General features: G+C 43.1%; 1 protein-coding gene across 1 annotated transcript in view; it reads right to left on the reverse strand.

Annotated features, from left to right (window-relative positions):
- Window positions 1–14,508, reverse strand: part of LOC135325050 (ubiquitin-conjugating enzyme E2 R2) — a 54,430-nt gene extending 39,922 nt beyond the window's left edge. The window contains exon 1 of the mRNA XM_064502483.1: window positions 14,271–14,508. Within this exon, the coding sequence (XP_064358553.1) occupies window positions 14,271–14,447 (177 nt within the window). The 5' untranslated portion in view covers window positions 14,448–14,508. The remainder of the gene's footprint in view (window positions 1–14,270) is intronic.
- Between the last annotated feature and the right edge of the window lie 1,124 nt (window positions 14,509–15,632).

Genomic DNA, 15,632 nt, shown 5'->3' on the forward strand with positions numbered 1-15,632 from the left:
AGAAATACCTGTCATAGTTGGCACTTACAAATATGCTTGTGGCAGCAGGAAACAATTGGCTCATACTCTGCTTGTTTTATTCAGTCAGGCTTTCTCTGGAGTTTGTTTTTTGTGCCAACGTAAAACAGAATTAAGTGTTCCATAAGGGAAAAAAAAAAAAGATTAAAAACTTACTCGTTTTACCCACAGAAATGCAAGACAGCATGCACAATCATGATCAACAAAACACACATGGTAAGAGGTCTCAATTTCTCATCATAAGCACTGAGGGCCTGAAACAATCCCTGCCTAGTTGCCATTTCAGTGATTTAGCTCTGACATGAAATACAATTCTCATTTCTATCTTTGCTTGCATGTAAGGTTTATTTTGCACCCATTTTTGCTGTAATAGTTGCATGACTACATTGAAGAGTAGGGCTGTAACATGAAGCACTCCAGTGTCAGAATTCACACTGCATTCATCTCTCAATATTACAGGAATGAATGTACATAGAGAGTGGTTTTCCCCAGGGATCCTTCTGCAGTCAGCAAGGCAATACCCAGACAAGGTATGATTATATGAGGACCACCATCAGGATTACATCACTGAAGGACCCCCACCACTGAGAACATGTCTTTTGGTTGTAGTCAAATTTCTTCTCTGTATAAATCTCAAGCTGCTCATTGCTCCTAGTTCTTCTGTCAACCATTATCATTTCTCAGTCTCAACATTTGCTAGTTATTTTCCTAGAGATATTTAAGAGACTGCAGTTGCCAAGACAACTGCTTTATCAACACCAGCACCTCAGCTCATCTATCTTGGGCTTCCCTTCAGTTCACCAAGACTTCTAGGAAGTCAGCTGTCACAAAAGAGTCATTCTGAAATTGGTCTAAAAGGAGGAGAAAGAAGAAAAAAAAGCACACCCATCCTTTCAGTAGCCTTTGAGGTCTTCTGTCCTAGGAATCTCAAGTTCTTTTAACAGGCTGCTTCTTTCTTCTGTAGAAACAGATGATTAATTAGACCTTCAAAAGTGATATTTCCTGTAAAGCTGGAAATCTGATAACTTTGAAATTCCAGGGCACTGAGGTGATGAAAGCAAAAGATATAATCACAGAGCTATACATCTTAAACCAAGTTTATGCATGCCTATGTTGAAAGTTTCAATAATTTACTGAAGCCTCATTCTATTTTGCTTTGTTACCAAGAGAAGCAGCAAATGACTCAGTATTTGTTCAAATATGTATCAAACTCAACTAGGTCTTTGAAATGCATACCTATATCTATATTTAATATCAGAACTTCCACAAAGAAGTAAGTGAATAATCCCCAGGTATATGCATATTTTAACTAAGTGAGGCCCAAGTAGTCACATTGTCAGCCTCTCTTCCCTTAGCAACCTGATGGCCAATTCAACTAAGCTTTGCAAGGAACTAAGGCCTCAAAATATACAACTCAGTTTCTGCAAGTGTCAGAAAAGCAAACAGGAAATAAGACCCTGCATAGCTCACTTCCCCATATTTCATCTAAGTTTAACACAGAAAACAAATTGTTACTATCCCAAACATAACAAGAGCTTTGCTCAGAATTTACATCTTACAAAAGATGGGATAAGCCAACTAAAACAGAAATAGTAAGAGTCAGGTTTTGTTAAGTTCTGCTGCTACTGAAAAGACCTGCACCTTTGTACAATCAGCATTTGAAACAATACAAAAGCAGTTTCCCAGGTCTATGTTTATGTCTACATGCCTGCCACTGCTGTGACAGATTTACAGCTGTAACTGGACTAGCTTTGAATCAGTTAGCGTGGATACTGGTAGCAGTCTAACCATGGCAACATGGGATTAAGCATGGGCTGCAAAACCAGCTCATAAGCTGGGTCAATTCACAACTGGTGTTGAATATCATGCTGTTGGTGCTAGACCACTAATGTGCTTGAGACAGGTTGAATATGCACTTGCTGCAATGCAGGCATACTTAAACACTATAAAATGATCTCAGGTTAGTACTGTGAACCTTGGTTATTTGCCATGGTTGACAGTGTTAATGGAGAAAGCACTGCGTGTTCCTTTCATTGTACCTATTAATATAATGTTAACAAAATTAGAACAGAAAAAGACTTTATATTCTGACTGAAACTCAAACTCTGCCTTGCAATCCTATTAAGCTATGATCAAACATTATTTTAGCAATTAAGTATCAATACAACAGCATTTATCAATACACTTATAATTAAACTGAAGAAGTCTTAGCATTTACAAACCCTGGCTTTCCTTATAAAAGGAAAGGTACCTGCAGGTCATTTGTGCTGTAGTTTTCTATTTAAAGTGCTTGCTAAGTGTAGAATTTGGCTTTCTGCCCATGTGTTTCAAGCTCAGTGTCGTGGCATAGCCTGGGTAATTGCACTTAGGGTGACAAGCATAACAGAACTTTAAGGCATGTCAATAATATACTTTAAACCTCGGCTTAGCTTAGTAGGACCAAATCTTGCTCTGCAAACACACTGGTCCCACAAAACCACACACGAGGCTGTTTACCTGGCCATGCTACAGAACTGCCAAGGCGTTGCACACTTGGACACTTGACACTCAAATCCCTCATGCTGGTTTCACAATGTTTAGAGGCTCTGTTTTGAATCTAATCTTCTCTCCTGTGCTCCGAAGGCCTAGGGTGCCTGTAGTAGCACAGGAGAACAGGAGCTGGAACAATTAAGACAGCACGAGTAAGAAATCCCAGAGGTGGAAGACAAAAATGCCTGGTAGTTCTGAAATCAGTGCAGATCCCTCTGACATTTCAAACTTGATGAGGCAGCCAAGGCATAGCTTTGCCTCCTCCAACAATCAGAAGTTTACCCAGATTCTCTCCTGGTATACTGTTTCTGAGAATTATTTGTGAAGCCTGCATAGCAGAAGTCTCCCCCAGCAAGCCTACATACCCTGGCCCTGACTTGATGGCTCTCTCCAACACTAGGAATGTCCCCCTCCTCCCCCAGGTTAAGTTACACAACCCCAGCTTTATTTTTTGCTCTTGCAGAATTGCTACAGCTGCCTCACGAACAAAGTCTGTGCAGAGGAGTTTGACTTGTCAGTACATCAGGATCTGTGCTGAGGATCTTCAGGAAGCCACTCAATATTTAACCAGGAATAAGCAGAAATTTTTATTCTAAAAATTGCTTTGCTTTCTATGCTTAAGCATCCAGAAAGCTATTTACATGACAATTTCCTCAACTATTCCAAATTCAAATAATGTGCTTGTAAACATACAAGTTGAATTTGTTTTGGAAGAAAGCTCTCTCATGTGCTATTTATAAAAAGCAAAAAGCTTTCTACCTACAGATTAAGTCAAGTATGTGATTATGAGAATATGCCCATTTTATTAAAGAATGTTAAATTTATCTAGGATCATGCACACGAACCCATTACAGACAGGAGACTTTCAGTCCACATCTTATTCACTAAATTACACTGCCTCCTATTGTTGTCAAAGTTTATTTTTGGCCCTACTTTAGATTTAATCAAAGCTGAAAAAACCCCTAACAGCCACAACAAAAAACATACTTCGTTTCTCTCCCAACCCTGGCTGGGTGTCCTTCAGATGAGTACCTCTTACAATTGTCAACAGAGCTAAAACAATGCTTTGCATTGGCCCTTTTCATGCTGCCTGTGTAGTAAGGGCAGACTATTCTCGACGAGTGCCATGCTTCACCCACACAAAGGGCCTAACAGATGATGAATTCTGGATTGTGCATCCCTTTCACCCAGTCCAACACCGGACTGTAACTATTCACAGTCGGAGTAAGGGCGACACAGCAATATTTAATAGCTTTACCAAACAAAGCTCAACAAAACAGGTACTGAAGAAAGCTTGCTAGCTGTTTAGGTAGCAGAAGACAAAGGTTAGTTGACCATAACAGCATCCAGTAACAGACAAATTTACCAGCTTCTTCCTGGAAGGAAGCAGTTAATTTGCCATAACCCTTTTAGTCCATATGGACATAGTCCAGCGGTTAATCTGCAAATTAAGGACTAAATTCATCACGCCAATCAATCATTAGTAGTCAGCTTTAGGTTCAGCCTAATTTTTCTTATACTCAGTTTTACTGCATTACTACAGCTGCACAACCAATGTGTCATATAAAAGTAGTCCAACAAGACTAGAGTCCCTTCTAAGGACAGAGATTCTCCGGCCCATTGCCATCACTATACTCTTCTGCCATGAAATACATTCTTCAACTCTACCATCATAGGTTGTTTTTCTTGGCGGGGGCTGGGGGGAAGCAGAGGATGTTTTAAAGGGATTTAAAATAGAGTTTAGACTACAGCGATGCAAGGTCATTTATACAGAGCCTGTTCCAGGGAAAAAAAAAAGTGCATCTTTTCTCCTTTCTAGAGTACAGAAGCCACTATTCTACACTTACATAAACATGAGAAGGGAAGAAAAAACCTTATTTATACCCCCAGCTATGAATTAATGCTGAACAAAACAGCTAGGCAATCGTGACAAATTTATGCATGCACGAGTTAATGATACAATGCAACTGATGTAGCTTCCAACAGCTGAAGTGCTTCTGTCCAGTAACCTCCATCCAGAGCTTTGGTAGATCTGCTGAAGCAGAGCTCATAGGTTCTACTTAAGGCCACCAGCAAGTTTGCTTTTATTTTAATATTAGAAACTAGCCACCTTAGAAGTCTTGATTAGGAGTACACGGATCAAAAAATACTTCACTGTTCTCTTGGAAATAGGTGAAAGCCACCCACATTCTCAGCAAGGCTGAGTGCTACAGAGGAAAAGATGAAACAGAACAAGGCTGAGACACCAGGAGTCAGACCAGAAGCTCTAATTAGGTCACACTCAGTAGCCTCATGTCAACTTTCAATCATGCCCTAAAGTGCAGTCAGCCCAGTACAGGAAGAGATGGAAGAAGAAGTCACACCTGAGACAGGCTTGGAAACCCAGAAGATCCAAGGACAGATTAAAAGGCCTGGCAGAATCATAGCATTTTGCACCCAAGCATACCTAGACCCCCCTCCATGCCCCTGCCATTGCACAAATCTGACATATTAACATTGCTGACCCCATGGTATGTACCATTACCTATTTAGACTGCAGGGGAGAGTTTGGGGATTGTGCAAGTGCCAGAAGATGGCTAAATAAATCACTATGTGATGTTTCAGCACATTCCCATCAGGTCCAGGAATACATAATGTCCTGCTTCAGGATGGCTGCTCACAACCCTAACTCCAACCTGCCCTGATCCACCACCTTAAAAACATGCCTACAACCTGCTGCTTTCGTTGACTGCCAGTGTGTTACTTAGTTGTCCCTTGCAGGCCAAACATAGTCCCTGGTTGAAGGGCCCAGGCATGTCAGAGGAATGAACCAAAACGAACATCCACATAACCAGTAGGCACAGAATAAGCATACAACTTGAACAAATCATCATTAACTTTCATCCAAGTTGAACGTTAAGTGGGCTACTTCTAATTAGTGAAATCTGAGTATCATCTACAACAGCACTAGAAGCCAGACATATTCCTGAAGGTCCAGAAGAAAGTGGCTAAGACCAGCAATCTTTTGATCTCATCCCTCCTTCGTATCTTTAGCCAATACAACTATTCTCTCTTTCCAAGTGGAGAATAGTCATAGATGTGGGTTCTCAAAACAGTTTGAATTCTGCTATTTTTGCCACTTACAGTGAAGCTCCAGAGTGACAGTCCAAATGACCCTGCCTAGACTGGCATTTAGCTCCTGAAAAGTCTGCCTATAATCCTCTGAGGGTGAAAACAAGCCTCAGTATAAGTAAGTTTCCAAAAACTATCAAGCCTGTTTCAAAAGTGTAAAAGTGCAAACACTCACAGCCTCATTTAAGTCTATCCTACCTAATCAGCTGCCCATGGTAGTGCTGCTATTGCCATATTTCAGGTCAAAGACAGCCAAGCTTCTTCCACATAAATTAGAGACTGCCAGCAGCAAGGAGGAAAAAAGAAAAAAAAGAAAAATTGGTTAAGTTTCAGAGAAAGAAAGTGTATTAGTCAAATTTTGAAGCACACAAGCCTTCAGGTTTCTGGCACAAATTGAGAAATGGAAATCATTTCATATGTTGGACTCAAAACTTTAATATTTGTATGCTCAAATGGAGATCATACAGCAATATAAGATGCCTAAATTCTTGTACAAAAGACTAATGAACTCTTAAATGAAGTGACAACAGGTCCTCTATACAAAATTGTTTGAATGGGATTGTGGTTGTCTCAAGAAATAGCTATTTGACACTTGAGAATTACACAAGAGAAGAAACATTTCTATCATTCACTGAATTCTGAACACTTGGTGCTCGACAAGAGTTGAGCCTCAATGCCTTTTTTACTTTGCATTTTGAATACCTTATGGCCACAACACACTTTGCTGCCAAAACGTCTTAAGAAAGTCAAGTTAGTGATACAACTCAAGTGGCAATATCATGAAAGAGACACATGCCTTTCTCTTTCCACGTTAACCAAGAAGTGTCATGATCCTTCATCTGAAAGATTTGGGTATAGGCACTTTGTTACTACGTGAATGACAAATTAGAACGAATTTAGGTAATACCTACAGAACAGTTAAAAGGTACAAAACAGATGTTATCCTCTCAAGTTATATTGTTTAATGCACTACTGAAAGGCATTCAGCTACTAAGTGTGGGTACAGTTACTGTTCTGCAAGATAAATAACTAGGAGCACCGAGACAAAATTCAGTCTCCTACACATTGTAAGCAGCCTATTTTTTGATAAAGGTGAGTGTTTTTAAAGACACGTTACTCCAGCCAAGATAAACTACACTGGTATGCAAGTGTTTGCTAAAATCCATGAATTAAAGGCTTATACTAGCAGACTTTATGCAAGATTAAGTTCATCTTCACGGAATGTATTACCAGTTGTACCTACTCCACTGCATTGCTTTTGTTTTGACAAGGCCAAGCTGCAAGAGATGATCTTATTTCAGCCTTTGCTCAGTTCTGACAGTGAAAAGCTGCTAGTTGTAGAGAAGTCTAAGGATTGTTTTGTATTATTACATCTAATTTTAAAGCTAGACATTTTGTACAATGGACAAACCTCCATCACACAGGAACTGACGTAAGTGGCACAACTGGTTAAACACTGGTCTTTACAGTATTCCAGCAAAAACTTTGCATCTTAAGCTTTCCAAATATTTTGCTAAAAGGAACATGAAACTCCTAAGTTTTAAACCCTTCAACCAGGACACACAGCTTGGAGAAGAGTCACCTGGCTATCACAAGTATGTCCCTACTGCTACAATCTTAAGTTTTGTTTCCCCATAGTAAAAGCCCTTTACTTTAAGTTCTAAATAACTTGCATAATTTTAAGAGAACAAAATAGGCAGATAGAAATATCAAAAACTAACACAGAGCAAGACTTCTCTGTTAATGACAAATACAATGGGATATCTGAAAGTGTTATCCACTTAAGACAGCCTCTGTTCATTCTCCTTGTTCTCTGTGCAGTACCCTCAATTTAAAGAAAAAAGCCTCAGGGGAGATTTCTTTAAATCAAAGATTCCAAAATATCCTGTGTGGCCCAATTGAGTAGCTTTACTATTTTTCCTCTCAATTGCTGGCCACTTTGGGCAAATGCTTATTCATTTTAATTATTTCAGAAAGTGTGGAGACAGGCTATCAATTTACTCTGTTATAGGCTAATCTTGGCTGCTGGTACTTTAGGGGAAGGTACAGAATGCCAGAGTTAAATCATTGTTAACCTGGTCTGGTAAGAGGAGTCATTCTCAATAAGTAGCTACTATAAAAGCTTAGTAAGATTAATTGCAGCTCCTCTAACTCATATTGCTGAATAACACGTTAACATTTTTAAAGCGAAATACTGGAATGCTGGAAATACCACACCGATTTTGCACACGTGCATGCGAGTGTGCACCTGCCTGCAGCCATACACAGCCCAAAGTTACAAGAGGTCTCGCTAGATTGTAACATTCGCATAACCTCTACTCCATTCACACTGCAGTCCACTTACAACTCTGTTACATTCCAGTTCAGTGCAAGTTCCCCCACTGTTTAGTCCATATTATTCATTATCAGATGGTAGTAATTCATACCTGACCATAAGATAAACAACATAACCTGCTTGTAGAAACTTAATTCTGATTTTTTTGATGACACAGAGTTGGGGGGAGGGGGGATTTTCTACCTTCAGGATGTAAAATGTGAATCATGTAGCGGACTTAAGGTGCTATTAAAGAAACAAAATACCCAGTGTGAAAATGTTGCTACATGAAACAGCGCTACATTTGAAGCGGGTCTGAGCTTTCATGAAAAGCTACAGATGTGTCCAGCAGTCAAACACCAGCATAATGTCATTGGAATACTGGGGCTCTTAACTTACCAAAGGAATAAAATGAAAAATAAAACAAAAACTCCACCCTTCCAACACTACAGAGTAAAAAGTTTCCACTAATCCCCAGAACACTGACCAATTCTAAAATACCATCTACATGCTTTCAGTTAGCATCACTTGAACAGACTGACAAGAACTTTCAAGAGGCCACAAAATTACCTGCACAGTTATCCAAGAGAAAAATACAAACAAAACAAAAAACAAATAACACAAAAAACCCCAAGACACCCTGTATCTCATATTTTATCTCATCCAAGGATCATCTGGTGCAAACTCATGGAAATAAAGCCAAACAATGGAAAAATCATGCAAGCCAACACTGTTCAATCTTTCCAAATGGAAAGGTTTTCCTTTTTTTTATTCTAATGACAGAAGTGGGACAGAAGTGCTACAGCTCTTTCCTTTTCATACAACAGCACCTACTGCCTGGAAATACAAGCTCATGTGTAGTATAAGACCTGGAAAATCAGCATCTGTCTTCATGGCACACACAGTATCCCTACCTGGATAAGAGGAGTCCTAGAAAAAGAACTAGGAGCTGGCTACCATCATCACCTTGCCCATTTCTTCCCAAGAAAAGGCTGCCATCCAGAACAAGCGTCAGGCTGGATGAGTTGTCTGCAGGGTTCTGCGTGGCCCACAAATGTAAGCATCCAAAATTTATATGCAAGAGCAAAGTGAAAGTCAACCAGGTGCTCCTTGGGTTTGAGAGTTACAAGCCATAACTATGCTTAATACCAGAGAACCAACATCAGAAAAATTTTCTTCCCTCCCTGACTGCAGATGGCTTAGCTGTTCTTTCACTTCGGAGATAGTCTGCTCTCAATGGGAACTCTTCAGACCCTGAAGTGAGCAATTCCAGACTATTAACATGCAGTTCTGTGTCCCTTTGTCGCATCAAACCTCTGCATATTAGTATCAGTGATACCTAATTTTCAATTTTTGTTGCCTTTAAGTACACTCAGGGAGAAATTCTGTAGGCTCTTACAAGTCAGACGCTTGTAGACTTAATCTTTTGTGAAGTGTACAACACAATTTTTCCTTGGCATTAAGTAATATTTTGTGAAGTTAGATATTCTACCAGTTACATAATCCTAAGTGTCTAAGAATTTTCTATTTGCTTAATTTTAAGCTTTCTGGGAAGTAGCCTACAATTCCAAACTTTTAAACATGGTGCTCATTCCTGACATCAGTTAACCATCAGAAAGTTTTACACCAATTTCCTGCTTTGAAAAAAGTATTTCCATATATTGCCAATTGCTCCAAATTCAAAACAAATCACTTGGAAGAACCTAAGATCCAGCAGCGCAGAATTCTAAACAGCACATGAGTTAACGAGTTACAAAAAGCAAGGAAAACAATGCCTATGACAAGTATTTAGTCCCCAAATTACTCAAGACAGCCAAGCATAATGCTTGTTTTTCCCCTCCAACTTATGTATCAAGACTTGTTCCTTCAAGGAGGAAAAGCACCTAATGAAATAAATTGCCTTAAGAAAAGAACTATCAAATAGCAACTCTAACAATACAGTTAATTTTGCTTGTTTCCTTTCATGTTAGGTGTACTCATTTTCATCTACCCAACCTAAATCACCTCTGAGGGAGCTTTTAATATTGACTCTTTGCTCTACATTAAACATGTTTCTTGACACAGCATACTTGGTCAAACTGTACTTCTGGGCAGTGCTATGTGATTAACAATGAAGTTTCTATTTGTATAATTTTTCACTTGTGCCTTTCCTGAAAGGTGTGCTCCCCAGCATAAAGAGAATACTATTCAACTATGAAATGAGAAGAATTTCCTTTTTCAAACAATCAAAAGCCATGATGCTAAGATGCAATTGCAACAAATACACAAAGCTGGGTAAGCCATCAACAAGCACAGTAATTCTGCGAGTACCTTGAGACCATCACTTGATTAAGGCACTGGGCAGAGGTTTAATCAGTCTCCAGGCTTTGAAGACCCAAAGATGAAGTTGTTGGACACAGGATTTCAAGGCAGACTGTCTATAGATCAAAGGTCTACTGAAAGGGTGAAAGCTTCAGCATACTTTACCCTTGACCACTCCAGTCTCTCACTATCAGCACCCATCAACAGACTATAGCCTAGTAGGCTGTGTTGTGTTGATCCACACAAATATCTGCTGCCAAAGTTGAAGGCAAAAGAGTTCTCCAGCTGCATAGCAAAGAACCTTCTCAGATGCAGTGAAGATGCCTACAGAGTAAAGGGAGTACAGACAAAATTGTTTACAAGTAGTCCTGCCGACGACAGCAGAATCCAGTTCTCTGTATCTCAGGCACTATCAGCAAAACCAAGAGAACATATTCCCATAGTTCCCAGAGTAGTTCAGAATTACTATATAGGCCAGAGGAGTCTCATCTGAAGATCTGTTTTTATCAGGCCCTGTCATTTCCAGCTGACCAAAGAAAACAGCAACTGGCACCATCTACAACCAGGACAGGAAATACTTTATTATGAGAAAAATCTTCCCTTTCTTACTCAAAAGCCTTCAATAACTGAACCAGTCATGAATAAACCTACACCTTAGACACACTGGTTTTCCCCACCTTTCTTCCTTAGGCAAATTCAAAATGAGCAAAGGAGCAAAAACCAAGTTCCTTTAATACAATCAAATGTACCTGAAGCCCAGCACAGCAAATCGTGGCCAGAACAGGGAGAAACTTTAGTTGTACCGACGGACGATTCCCCTGTTGACAGCTACCGAAGGACAGATACTTGCTGTTATCTTCTGACCTACATGAAGGATTTAATACCCCTGACTATGAGATCCTTTTGTCTTGCCAGCAAGGAATGAGAGGTGACCAGTACATGAAGCAGCTTAACTCCTTCTTTAAGGGTGGCTATCTAAAACTTAAGCAAATGGTTATCCAAAACTTTATTTCCAGTCCTACTCAAAAATGGGACTTGTGACTATAAAGCCACAAGATAAACCAAAAATTGACAGAGGAGAGGACAGCAATTCAAGAACATCTGGATTTGTGATATAACCTTGCAAATGTGCACCTTCAGCTAATTGTGTGTATGGGGGGGGGGGGGGCGCGCTTGTAGTTCAGGAGAGCTCTTGTCCCTCACTGATGCCACTCTGCATGAAACATTGCTTCCGAATGATTCTGCCATGCCCATCTAGCTACGAAGTCCTATACTATGAAATACTGCAGCACATCTCAGCATGCTATCTCAGTTGATAAAAATCTGGATTTATGTTTAAATACTATTCTTAAAGTTTTAAGAGGTCACTGATTTTACTATAGCCTGCACTAAGGTACTGATAATCTACCATTTAAACATTAAATAGTACAAGTTTTCTGCTTAAATTTATCAAATGATAAAGTTACTAGATTAGCAACTGAAACCAGAATCTGTTGAAATGTTAAACCAGCTTTTAACAGCAGCAGCTCCTTTCAAAAAGGTGCAAAGAGAACTCTTTCCTCATTTCAGTTTATTCAGCTAGTTCAGCAATCCATAGAGAAAGGTCATATTTCTCCAAGAATAAACAAGGTGCAAAAAGCTGATGTTACCAGCTCTGAAAACTCCATGAACACAAACCAAGAGTTTTATTCCCAACCAATCACTGCTAACACTTTCTTTATTAAGGTAACTTTAAATGCATGTTTTTCCTCAGAATATTTACATTTAAGTTTAAATAAAAGATTCTGTACCTTCCCTCTTGTTCCTACCCTCAAACCACACCTCAAGCAAATGGGCTTATTTCAAACTCTCGATGCCACAAAGCTGAAAAAGTTATAGCCTATATAATAAATTTCTCATCCTACTTACCTGATCTCAGGAAAGTAAAGACATGATGAAGATAGACTATTTAAATCAGCAAGTTGAGAAACCTCAAAAAATAAATCAGATGCTGATTTAAACTAAAGTTGAAAGTGCTGTGAATATATCACAGAAGTAACCTCACAAAATAAAGTTCCAGGTATCAATCTTATCCCTAAATCATTCAATAAACCAAGTCTAACATATCTAAATGTTTGCCTACAGGCCCACTACAACAACACAAACAAGTCAAAAGCTTCACTCCTCAGGACAACAGCACTCCATCTCCCTAGGGACCAAATTAGGTCTAAGACTGCTTTTTCAGTGGCTGAGAATTTAGGGTGAATGCCAAAAGCTAAACACTACCAAAACAAACACACCACACATGGATCCTTGTAGAGAAAGAGATTAGAGAAAAACTATATACAACAGGCTTCAGCCACACTGCTTGTAGGGAATCACCCAGCTACAGTGGGGATGAAGGCACAAGGAGAGCTTAGAGTCTCCCATTCTCAAAATAAATATCACATGGCATTTGTAGAGGCTCCCCAGTGCTAGGTCTTCACCTGTCAGAAGAATTCAGAGGAAAAGCACTGCAGTAAAGGACAACATCAAATGGCAAAAAATTATCATAGCCACAATACTGAAATAAGCCAACACTGGCAATCTTGCCAAAAGCTACGCTTGCTGAACATGCATCCTCAGAGTATTTTACCCATCTTCTTTAGCTTTCTTCTCAAGATCAATTACAAATGCAGGAACCAGACAGTTCCTAAACAAGACAATAATATTTTGATCCATCCCAATTTGTTCGAAAATTGATGAGTAATCTAAATACAGGAAGAGTTAGCCAAGCCATTCTGATGTAAAAACGACCCAGTTACAAATCCAAGACTAGAGCTACTTTCTGAATAAGTAATAATGGAGGTGAATCTAAGAATATACGTATCACACCTACATGAGTAAGCCAGCCAACTCATTACAAAAGGAAAGGCTTGTGCCAAAACCTTCCCTTCCTTCAAAACAATGAGGCCAAACTGAACGTGACTCAGATCTATTATTCCCTAAGCTACAGGTTATTTTGGTTTTGTGGAATAGAGTGCTTAAACCTTGACCCAGAGAGGCCAAGCGGCACTGAAGATGCACGTTAACCAAGCAAATAGATCATCCAAATTCTTTTTTTTTTTCCCCTCCAGTTTGACAGGAGCCAAAGGGCACTGACTGGCATGAAGCACCAATCACTCCAGGGAAACACAAGTTGGAAGGCAACAATGTTTTTGCCAGAGATCCAGTGAACGTTGCAGGGTTCAAAGTGGTATGACCAATACAATGTATATCTTCTGCAGGCACCAATGTTTTCATTTGCTCTAAGAGAAGTGGGTTTTTTTCCTCCACCAGCTGTTTTGAGCATTTCAGTCTTAGTTCCCTTCTGGGAAGGCAGTGCCAGATTTCTTGCTTACTTTGTTTACGAGAGGGGGAAATAACAGCCACAAAAGTTTTTTTGGACTAACAGGAAGACTGAGGGAGGAATTGAAAGCATTCATCTACCTTCACCAGCTAAGCATTTCTCCAGCCCCTTGACAACTGCCCTTTAAGTCTAGCAAAGGAGGAAGGCAAAAATAATAATAATAGTAATAAACAGTACTGAAATACTATGAAGTTCTGGGAAGAAGAAGAAGAAGAAAAATCACAGTAGGGAGGGTCTTCACCCCGAATTAGCGCCCCGATGCAGAACGCTCCTGAAGGAAAGGCTGGGACACCCCATAATTTGGCATAAAAACACACAGACCACGGCCCAAAGCGCAGCTTGGGAAGGGAAGGGAAGAGTTGACACCTTCCATAAAATATCACTCCCCTCTTTAAAAAAAAGAAAGGAAAAGCAGGGGGGAACAAGGCTTTGGTGCCGCTGCCCCCCCGACGCCCGCTCCGGGGCCGGGCCGAGGCGCAGCCTGCCGCGGGCGGCCGGGGGCTGCCTGCGGCCCAGGCCCGCGGCGCACGGGAGGCCTCGCCTCGATTTATCCCACGTTTTCGGCCACCGCGGACCCCCACCCCCCCCGGCCCCGCGGCCTTCCCGGGCCGGCGGCGGGGGCGGCCCTACCTTGAAGTATCCGCCCTCGTAGAGGGTGTTGGGGGGCCCGAAGATCGCCACCTCCCAGTTGTAGAGGTCGGACTCGTCGACCAGCGTGATGCGGAAACCCTCCACCGGCTCCTCCTGCAGCGACTTCAGCTCCAGCATCAGCGCCTTCTGCGAGCTGCTCATCTGCTGCTGGGCCATGGCGCGGCGCGGCCCCGCCGGCGCGGCCCGGCCCGCCGCCGCCCGGCCCCCCGCCGGCCGCCCGCGCTCCCGCTGCTCCCGCCGCCCCCGCGCGCCGCCGCCGCCGCCCCCGCGCGCCGCCGCCGCTCCTCGCGGGCCCCCCGCCCCTCCCCGCGCTGCGCCGCCGCCGCCGCCGCCGCCGCCGCCACTTCCTTTTGTGACGGCGCCCGCTCGCCGCTGACCTCAGCGCGCCGCTCCACGCCTCCTGCCCCCGCCCCGCCGCGCCGCGCGCCGCGCCGCGCGCCGCGCCGCGCGCCGGCCACGCCCCCGCGCCGCCGACGGCAGGCAGCGAGCGAGGGAGACGGGGGGGCGCCGCGACCCGCCCCGCCCCGCGCGCGCGCCCGCGGGAGGAGGAGGGGAGGGGACGGGAGGGGAGGGGCGTGGCCGGCGCGCGGCGTCACGCCCGCCCGCGCCTCGCCCCGCCCCTACCGGCGCTCTTAAAGCGACAGGATCCCCCCGCTTTGTGCCCCGCCCCCCCGTGTCGGCACCGGCCCGTCACCACCCCCAGCCGGCGGCAGCGGGCTCCCGGCACCGGCCCCGCAGCGGAGGCGGCAGCCAGGGCCCCCCTGGGCCATCGCGGGGACCTCCGCGTGCCCCGGCCCTGCCCGCGCAGGTCTCCTCGTGAAGAGCGGCCTTCGTCCGACCCGCACGCGAGCAGGACGGAGACCTCCGGCAGCGCTCGCGAGCTCGTGTGCTTTAGCGAGTCTTTAACGAGTTAAATAACAAGGTGATCTTCCAGGAGAGGGATAAACAGTAACATGCTGCTGCAGATGGTGCAAATCTGGATCTCGCTTCTGGAGACGTTGATGCCCCCACCTGCCTTCTGCACGTGGGACCGCGCAGCTGCCTAAAATCTGCAGGAAATCTCTGTTGTCTGTGTGCTGGTGGCCAAATAAAATTTGGGGATGAACAGTGGAGCAATGTGAAAACCATAATGCGTTAATATAAACCCACGGTGTTGGCTTACACGGGGTTGTCCCAGCTGCCCTCCCAGCTGCACCCTCCAGCCCACGGCACGCTGCAGGGACACGAAACGGGGGTCGGGCAGGTGCTGCAGCCGGGAGGGGAGCCGTGTTCCCCCGGTCCCCCACGGGTTGCCTGGGGGTGAGCAGCCAGAGCGGCTGCGGCAGGGTCGCCTGGAGGAAC

Source organism: Dromaius novaehollandiae, chromosome Z (genome assembly GCF_036370855.1).
Source record: "Dromaius novaehollandiae isolate bDroNov1 chromosome Z, bDroNov1.hap1, whole genome shotgun sequence".
NCBI classification, from domain to species: domain Eukaryota; kingdom Metazoa; phylum Chordata; class Aves; order Casuariiformes; family Dromaiidae; genus Dromaius; species Dromaius novaehollandiae.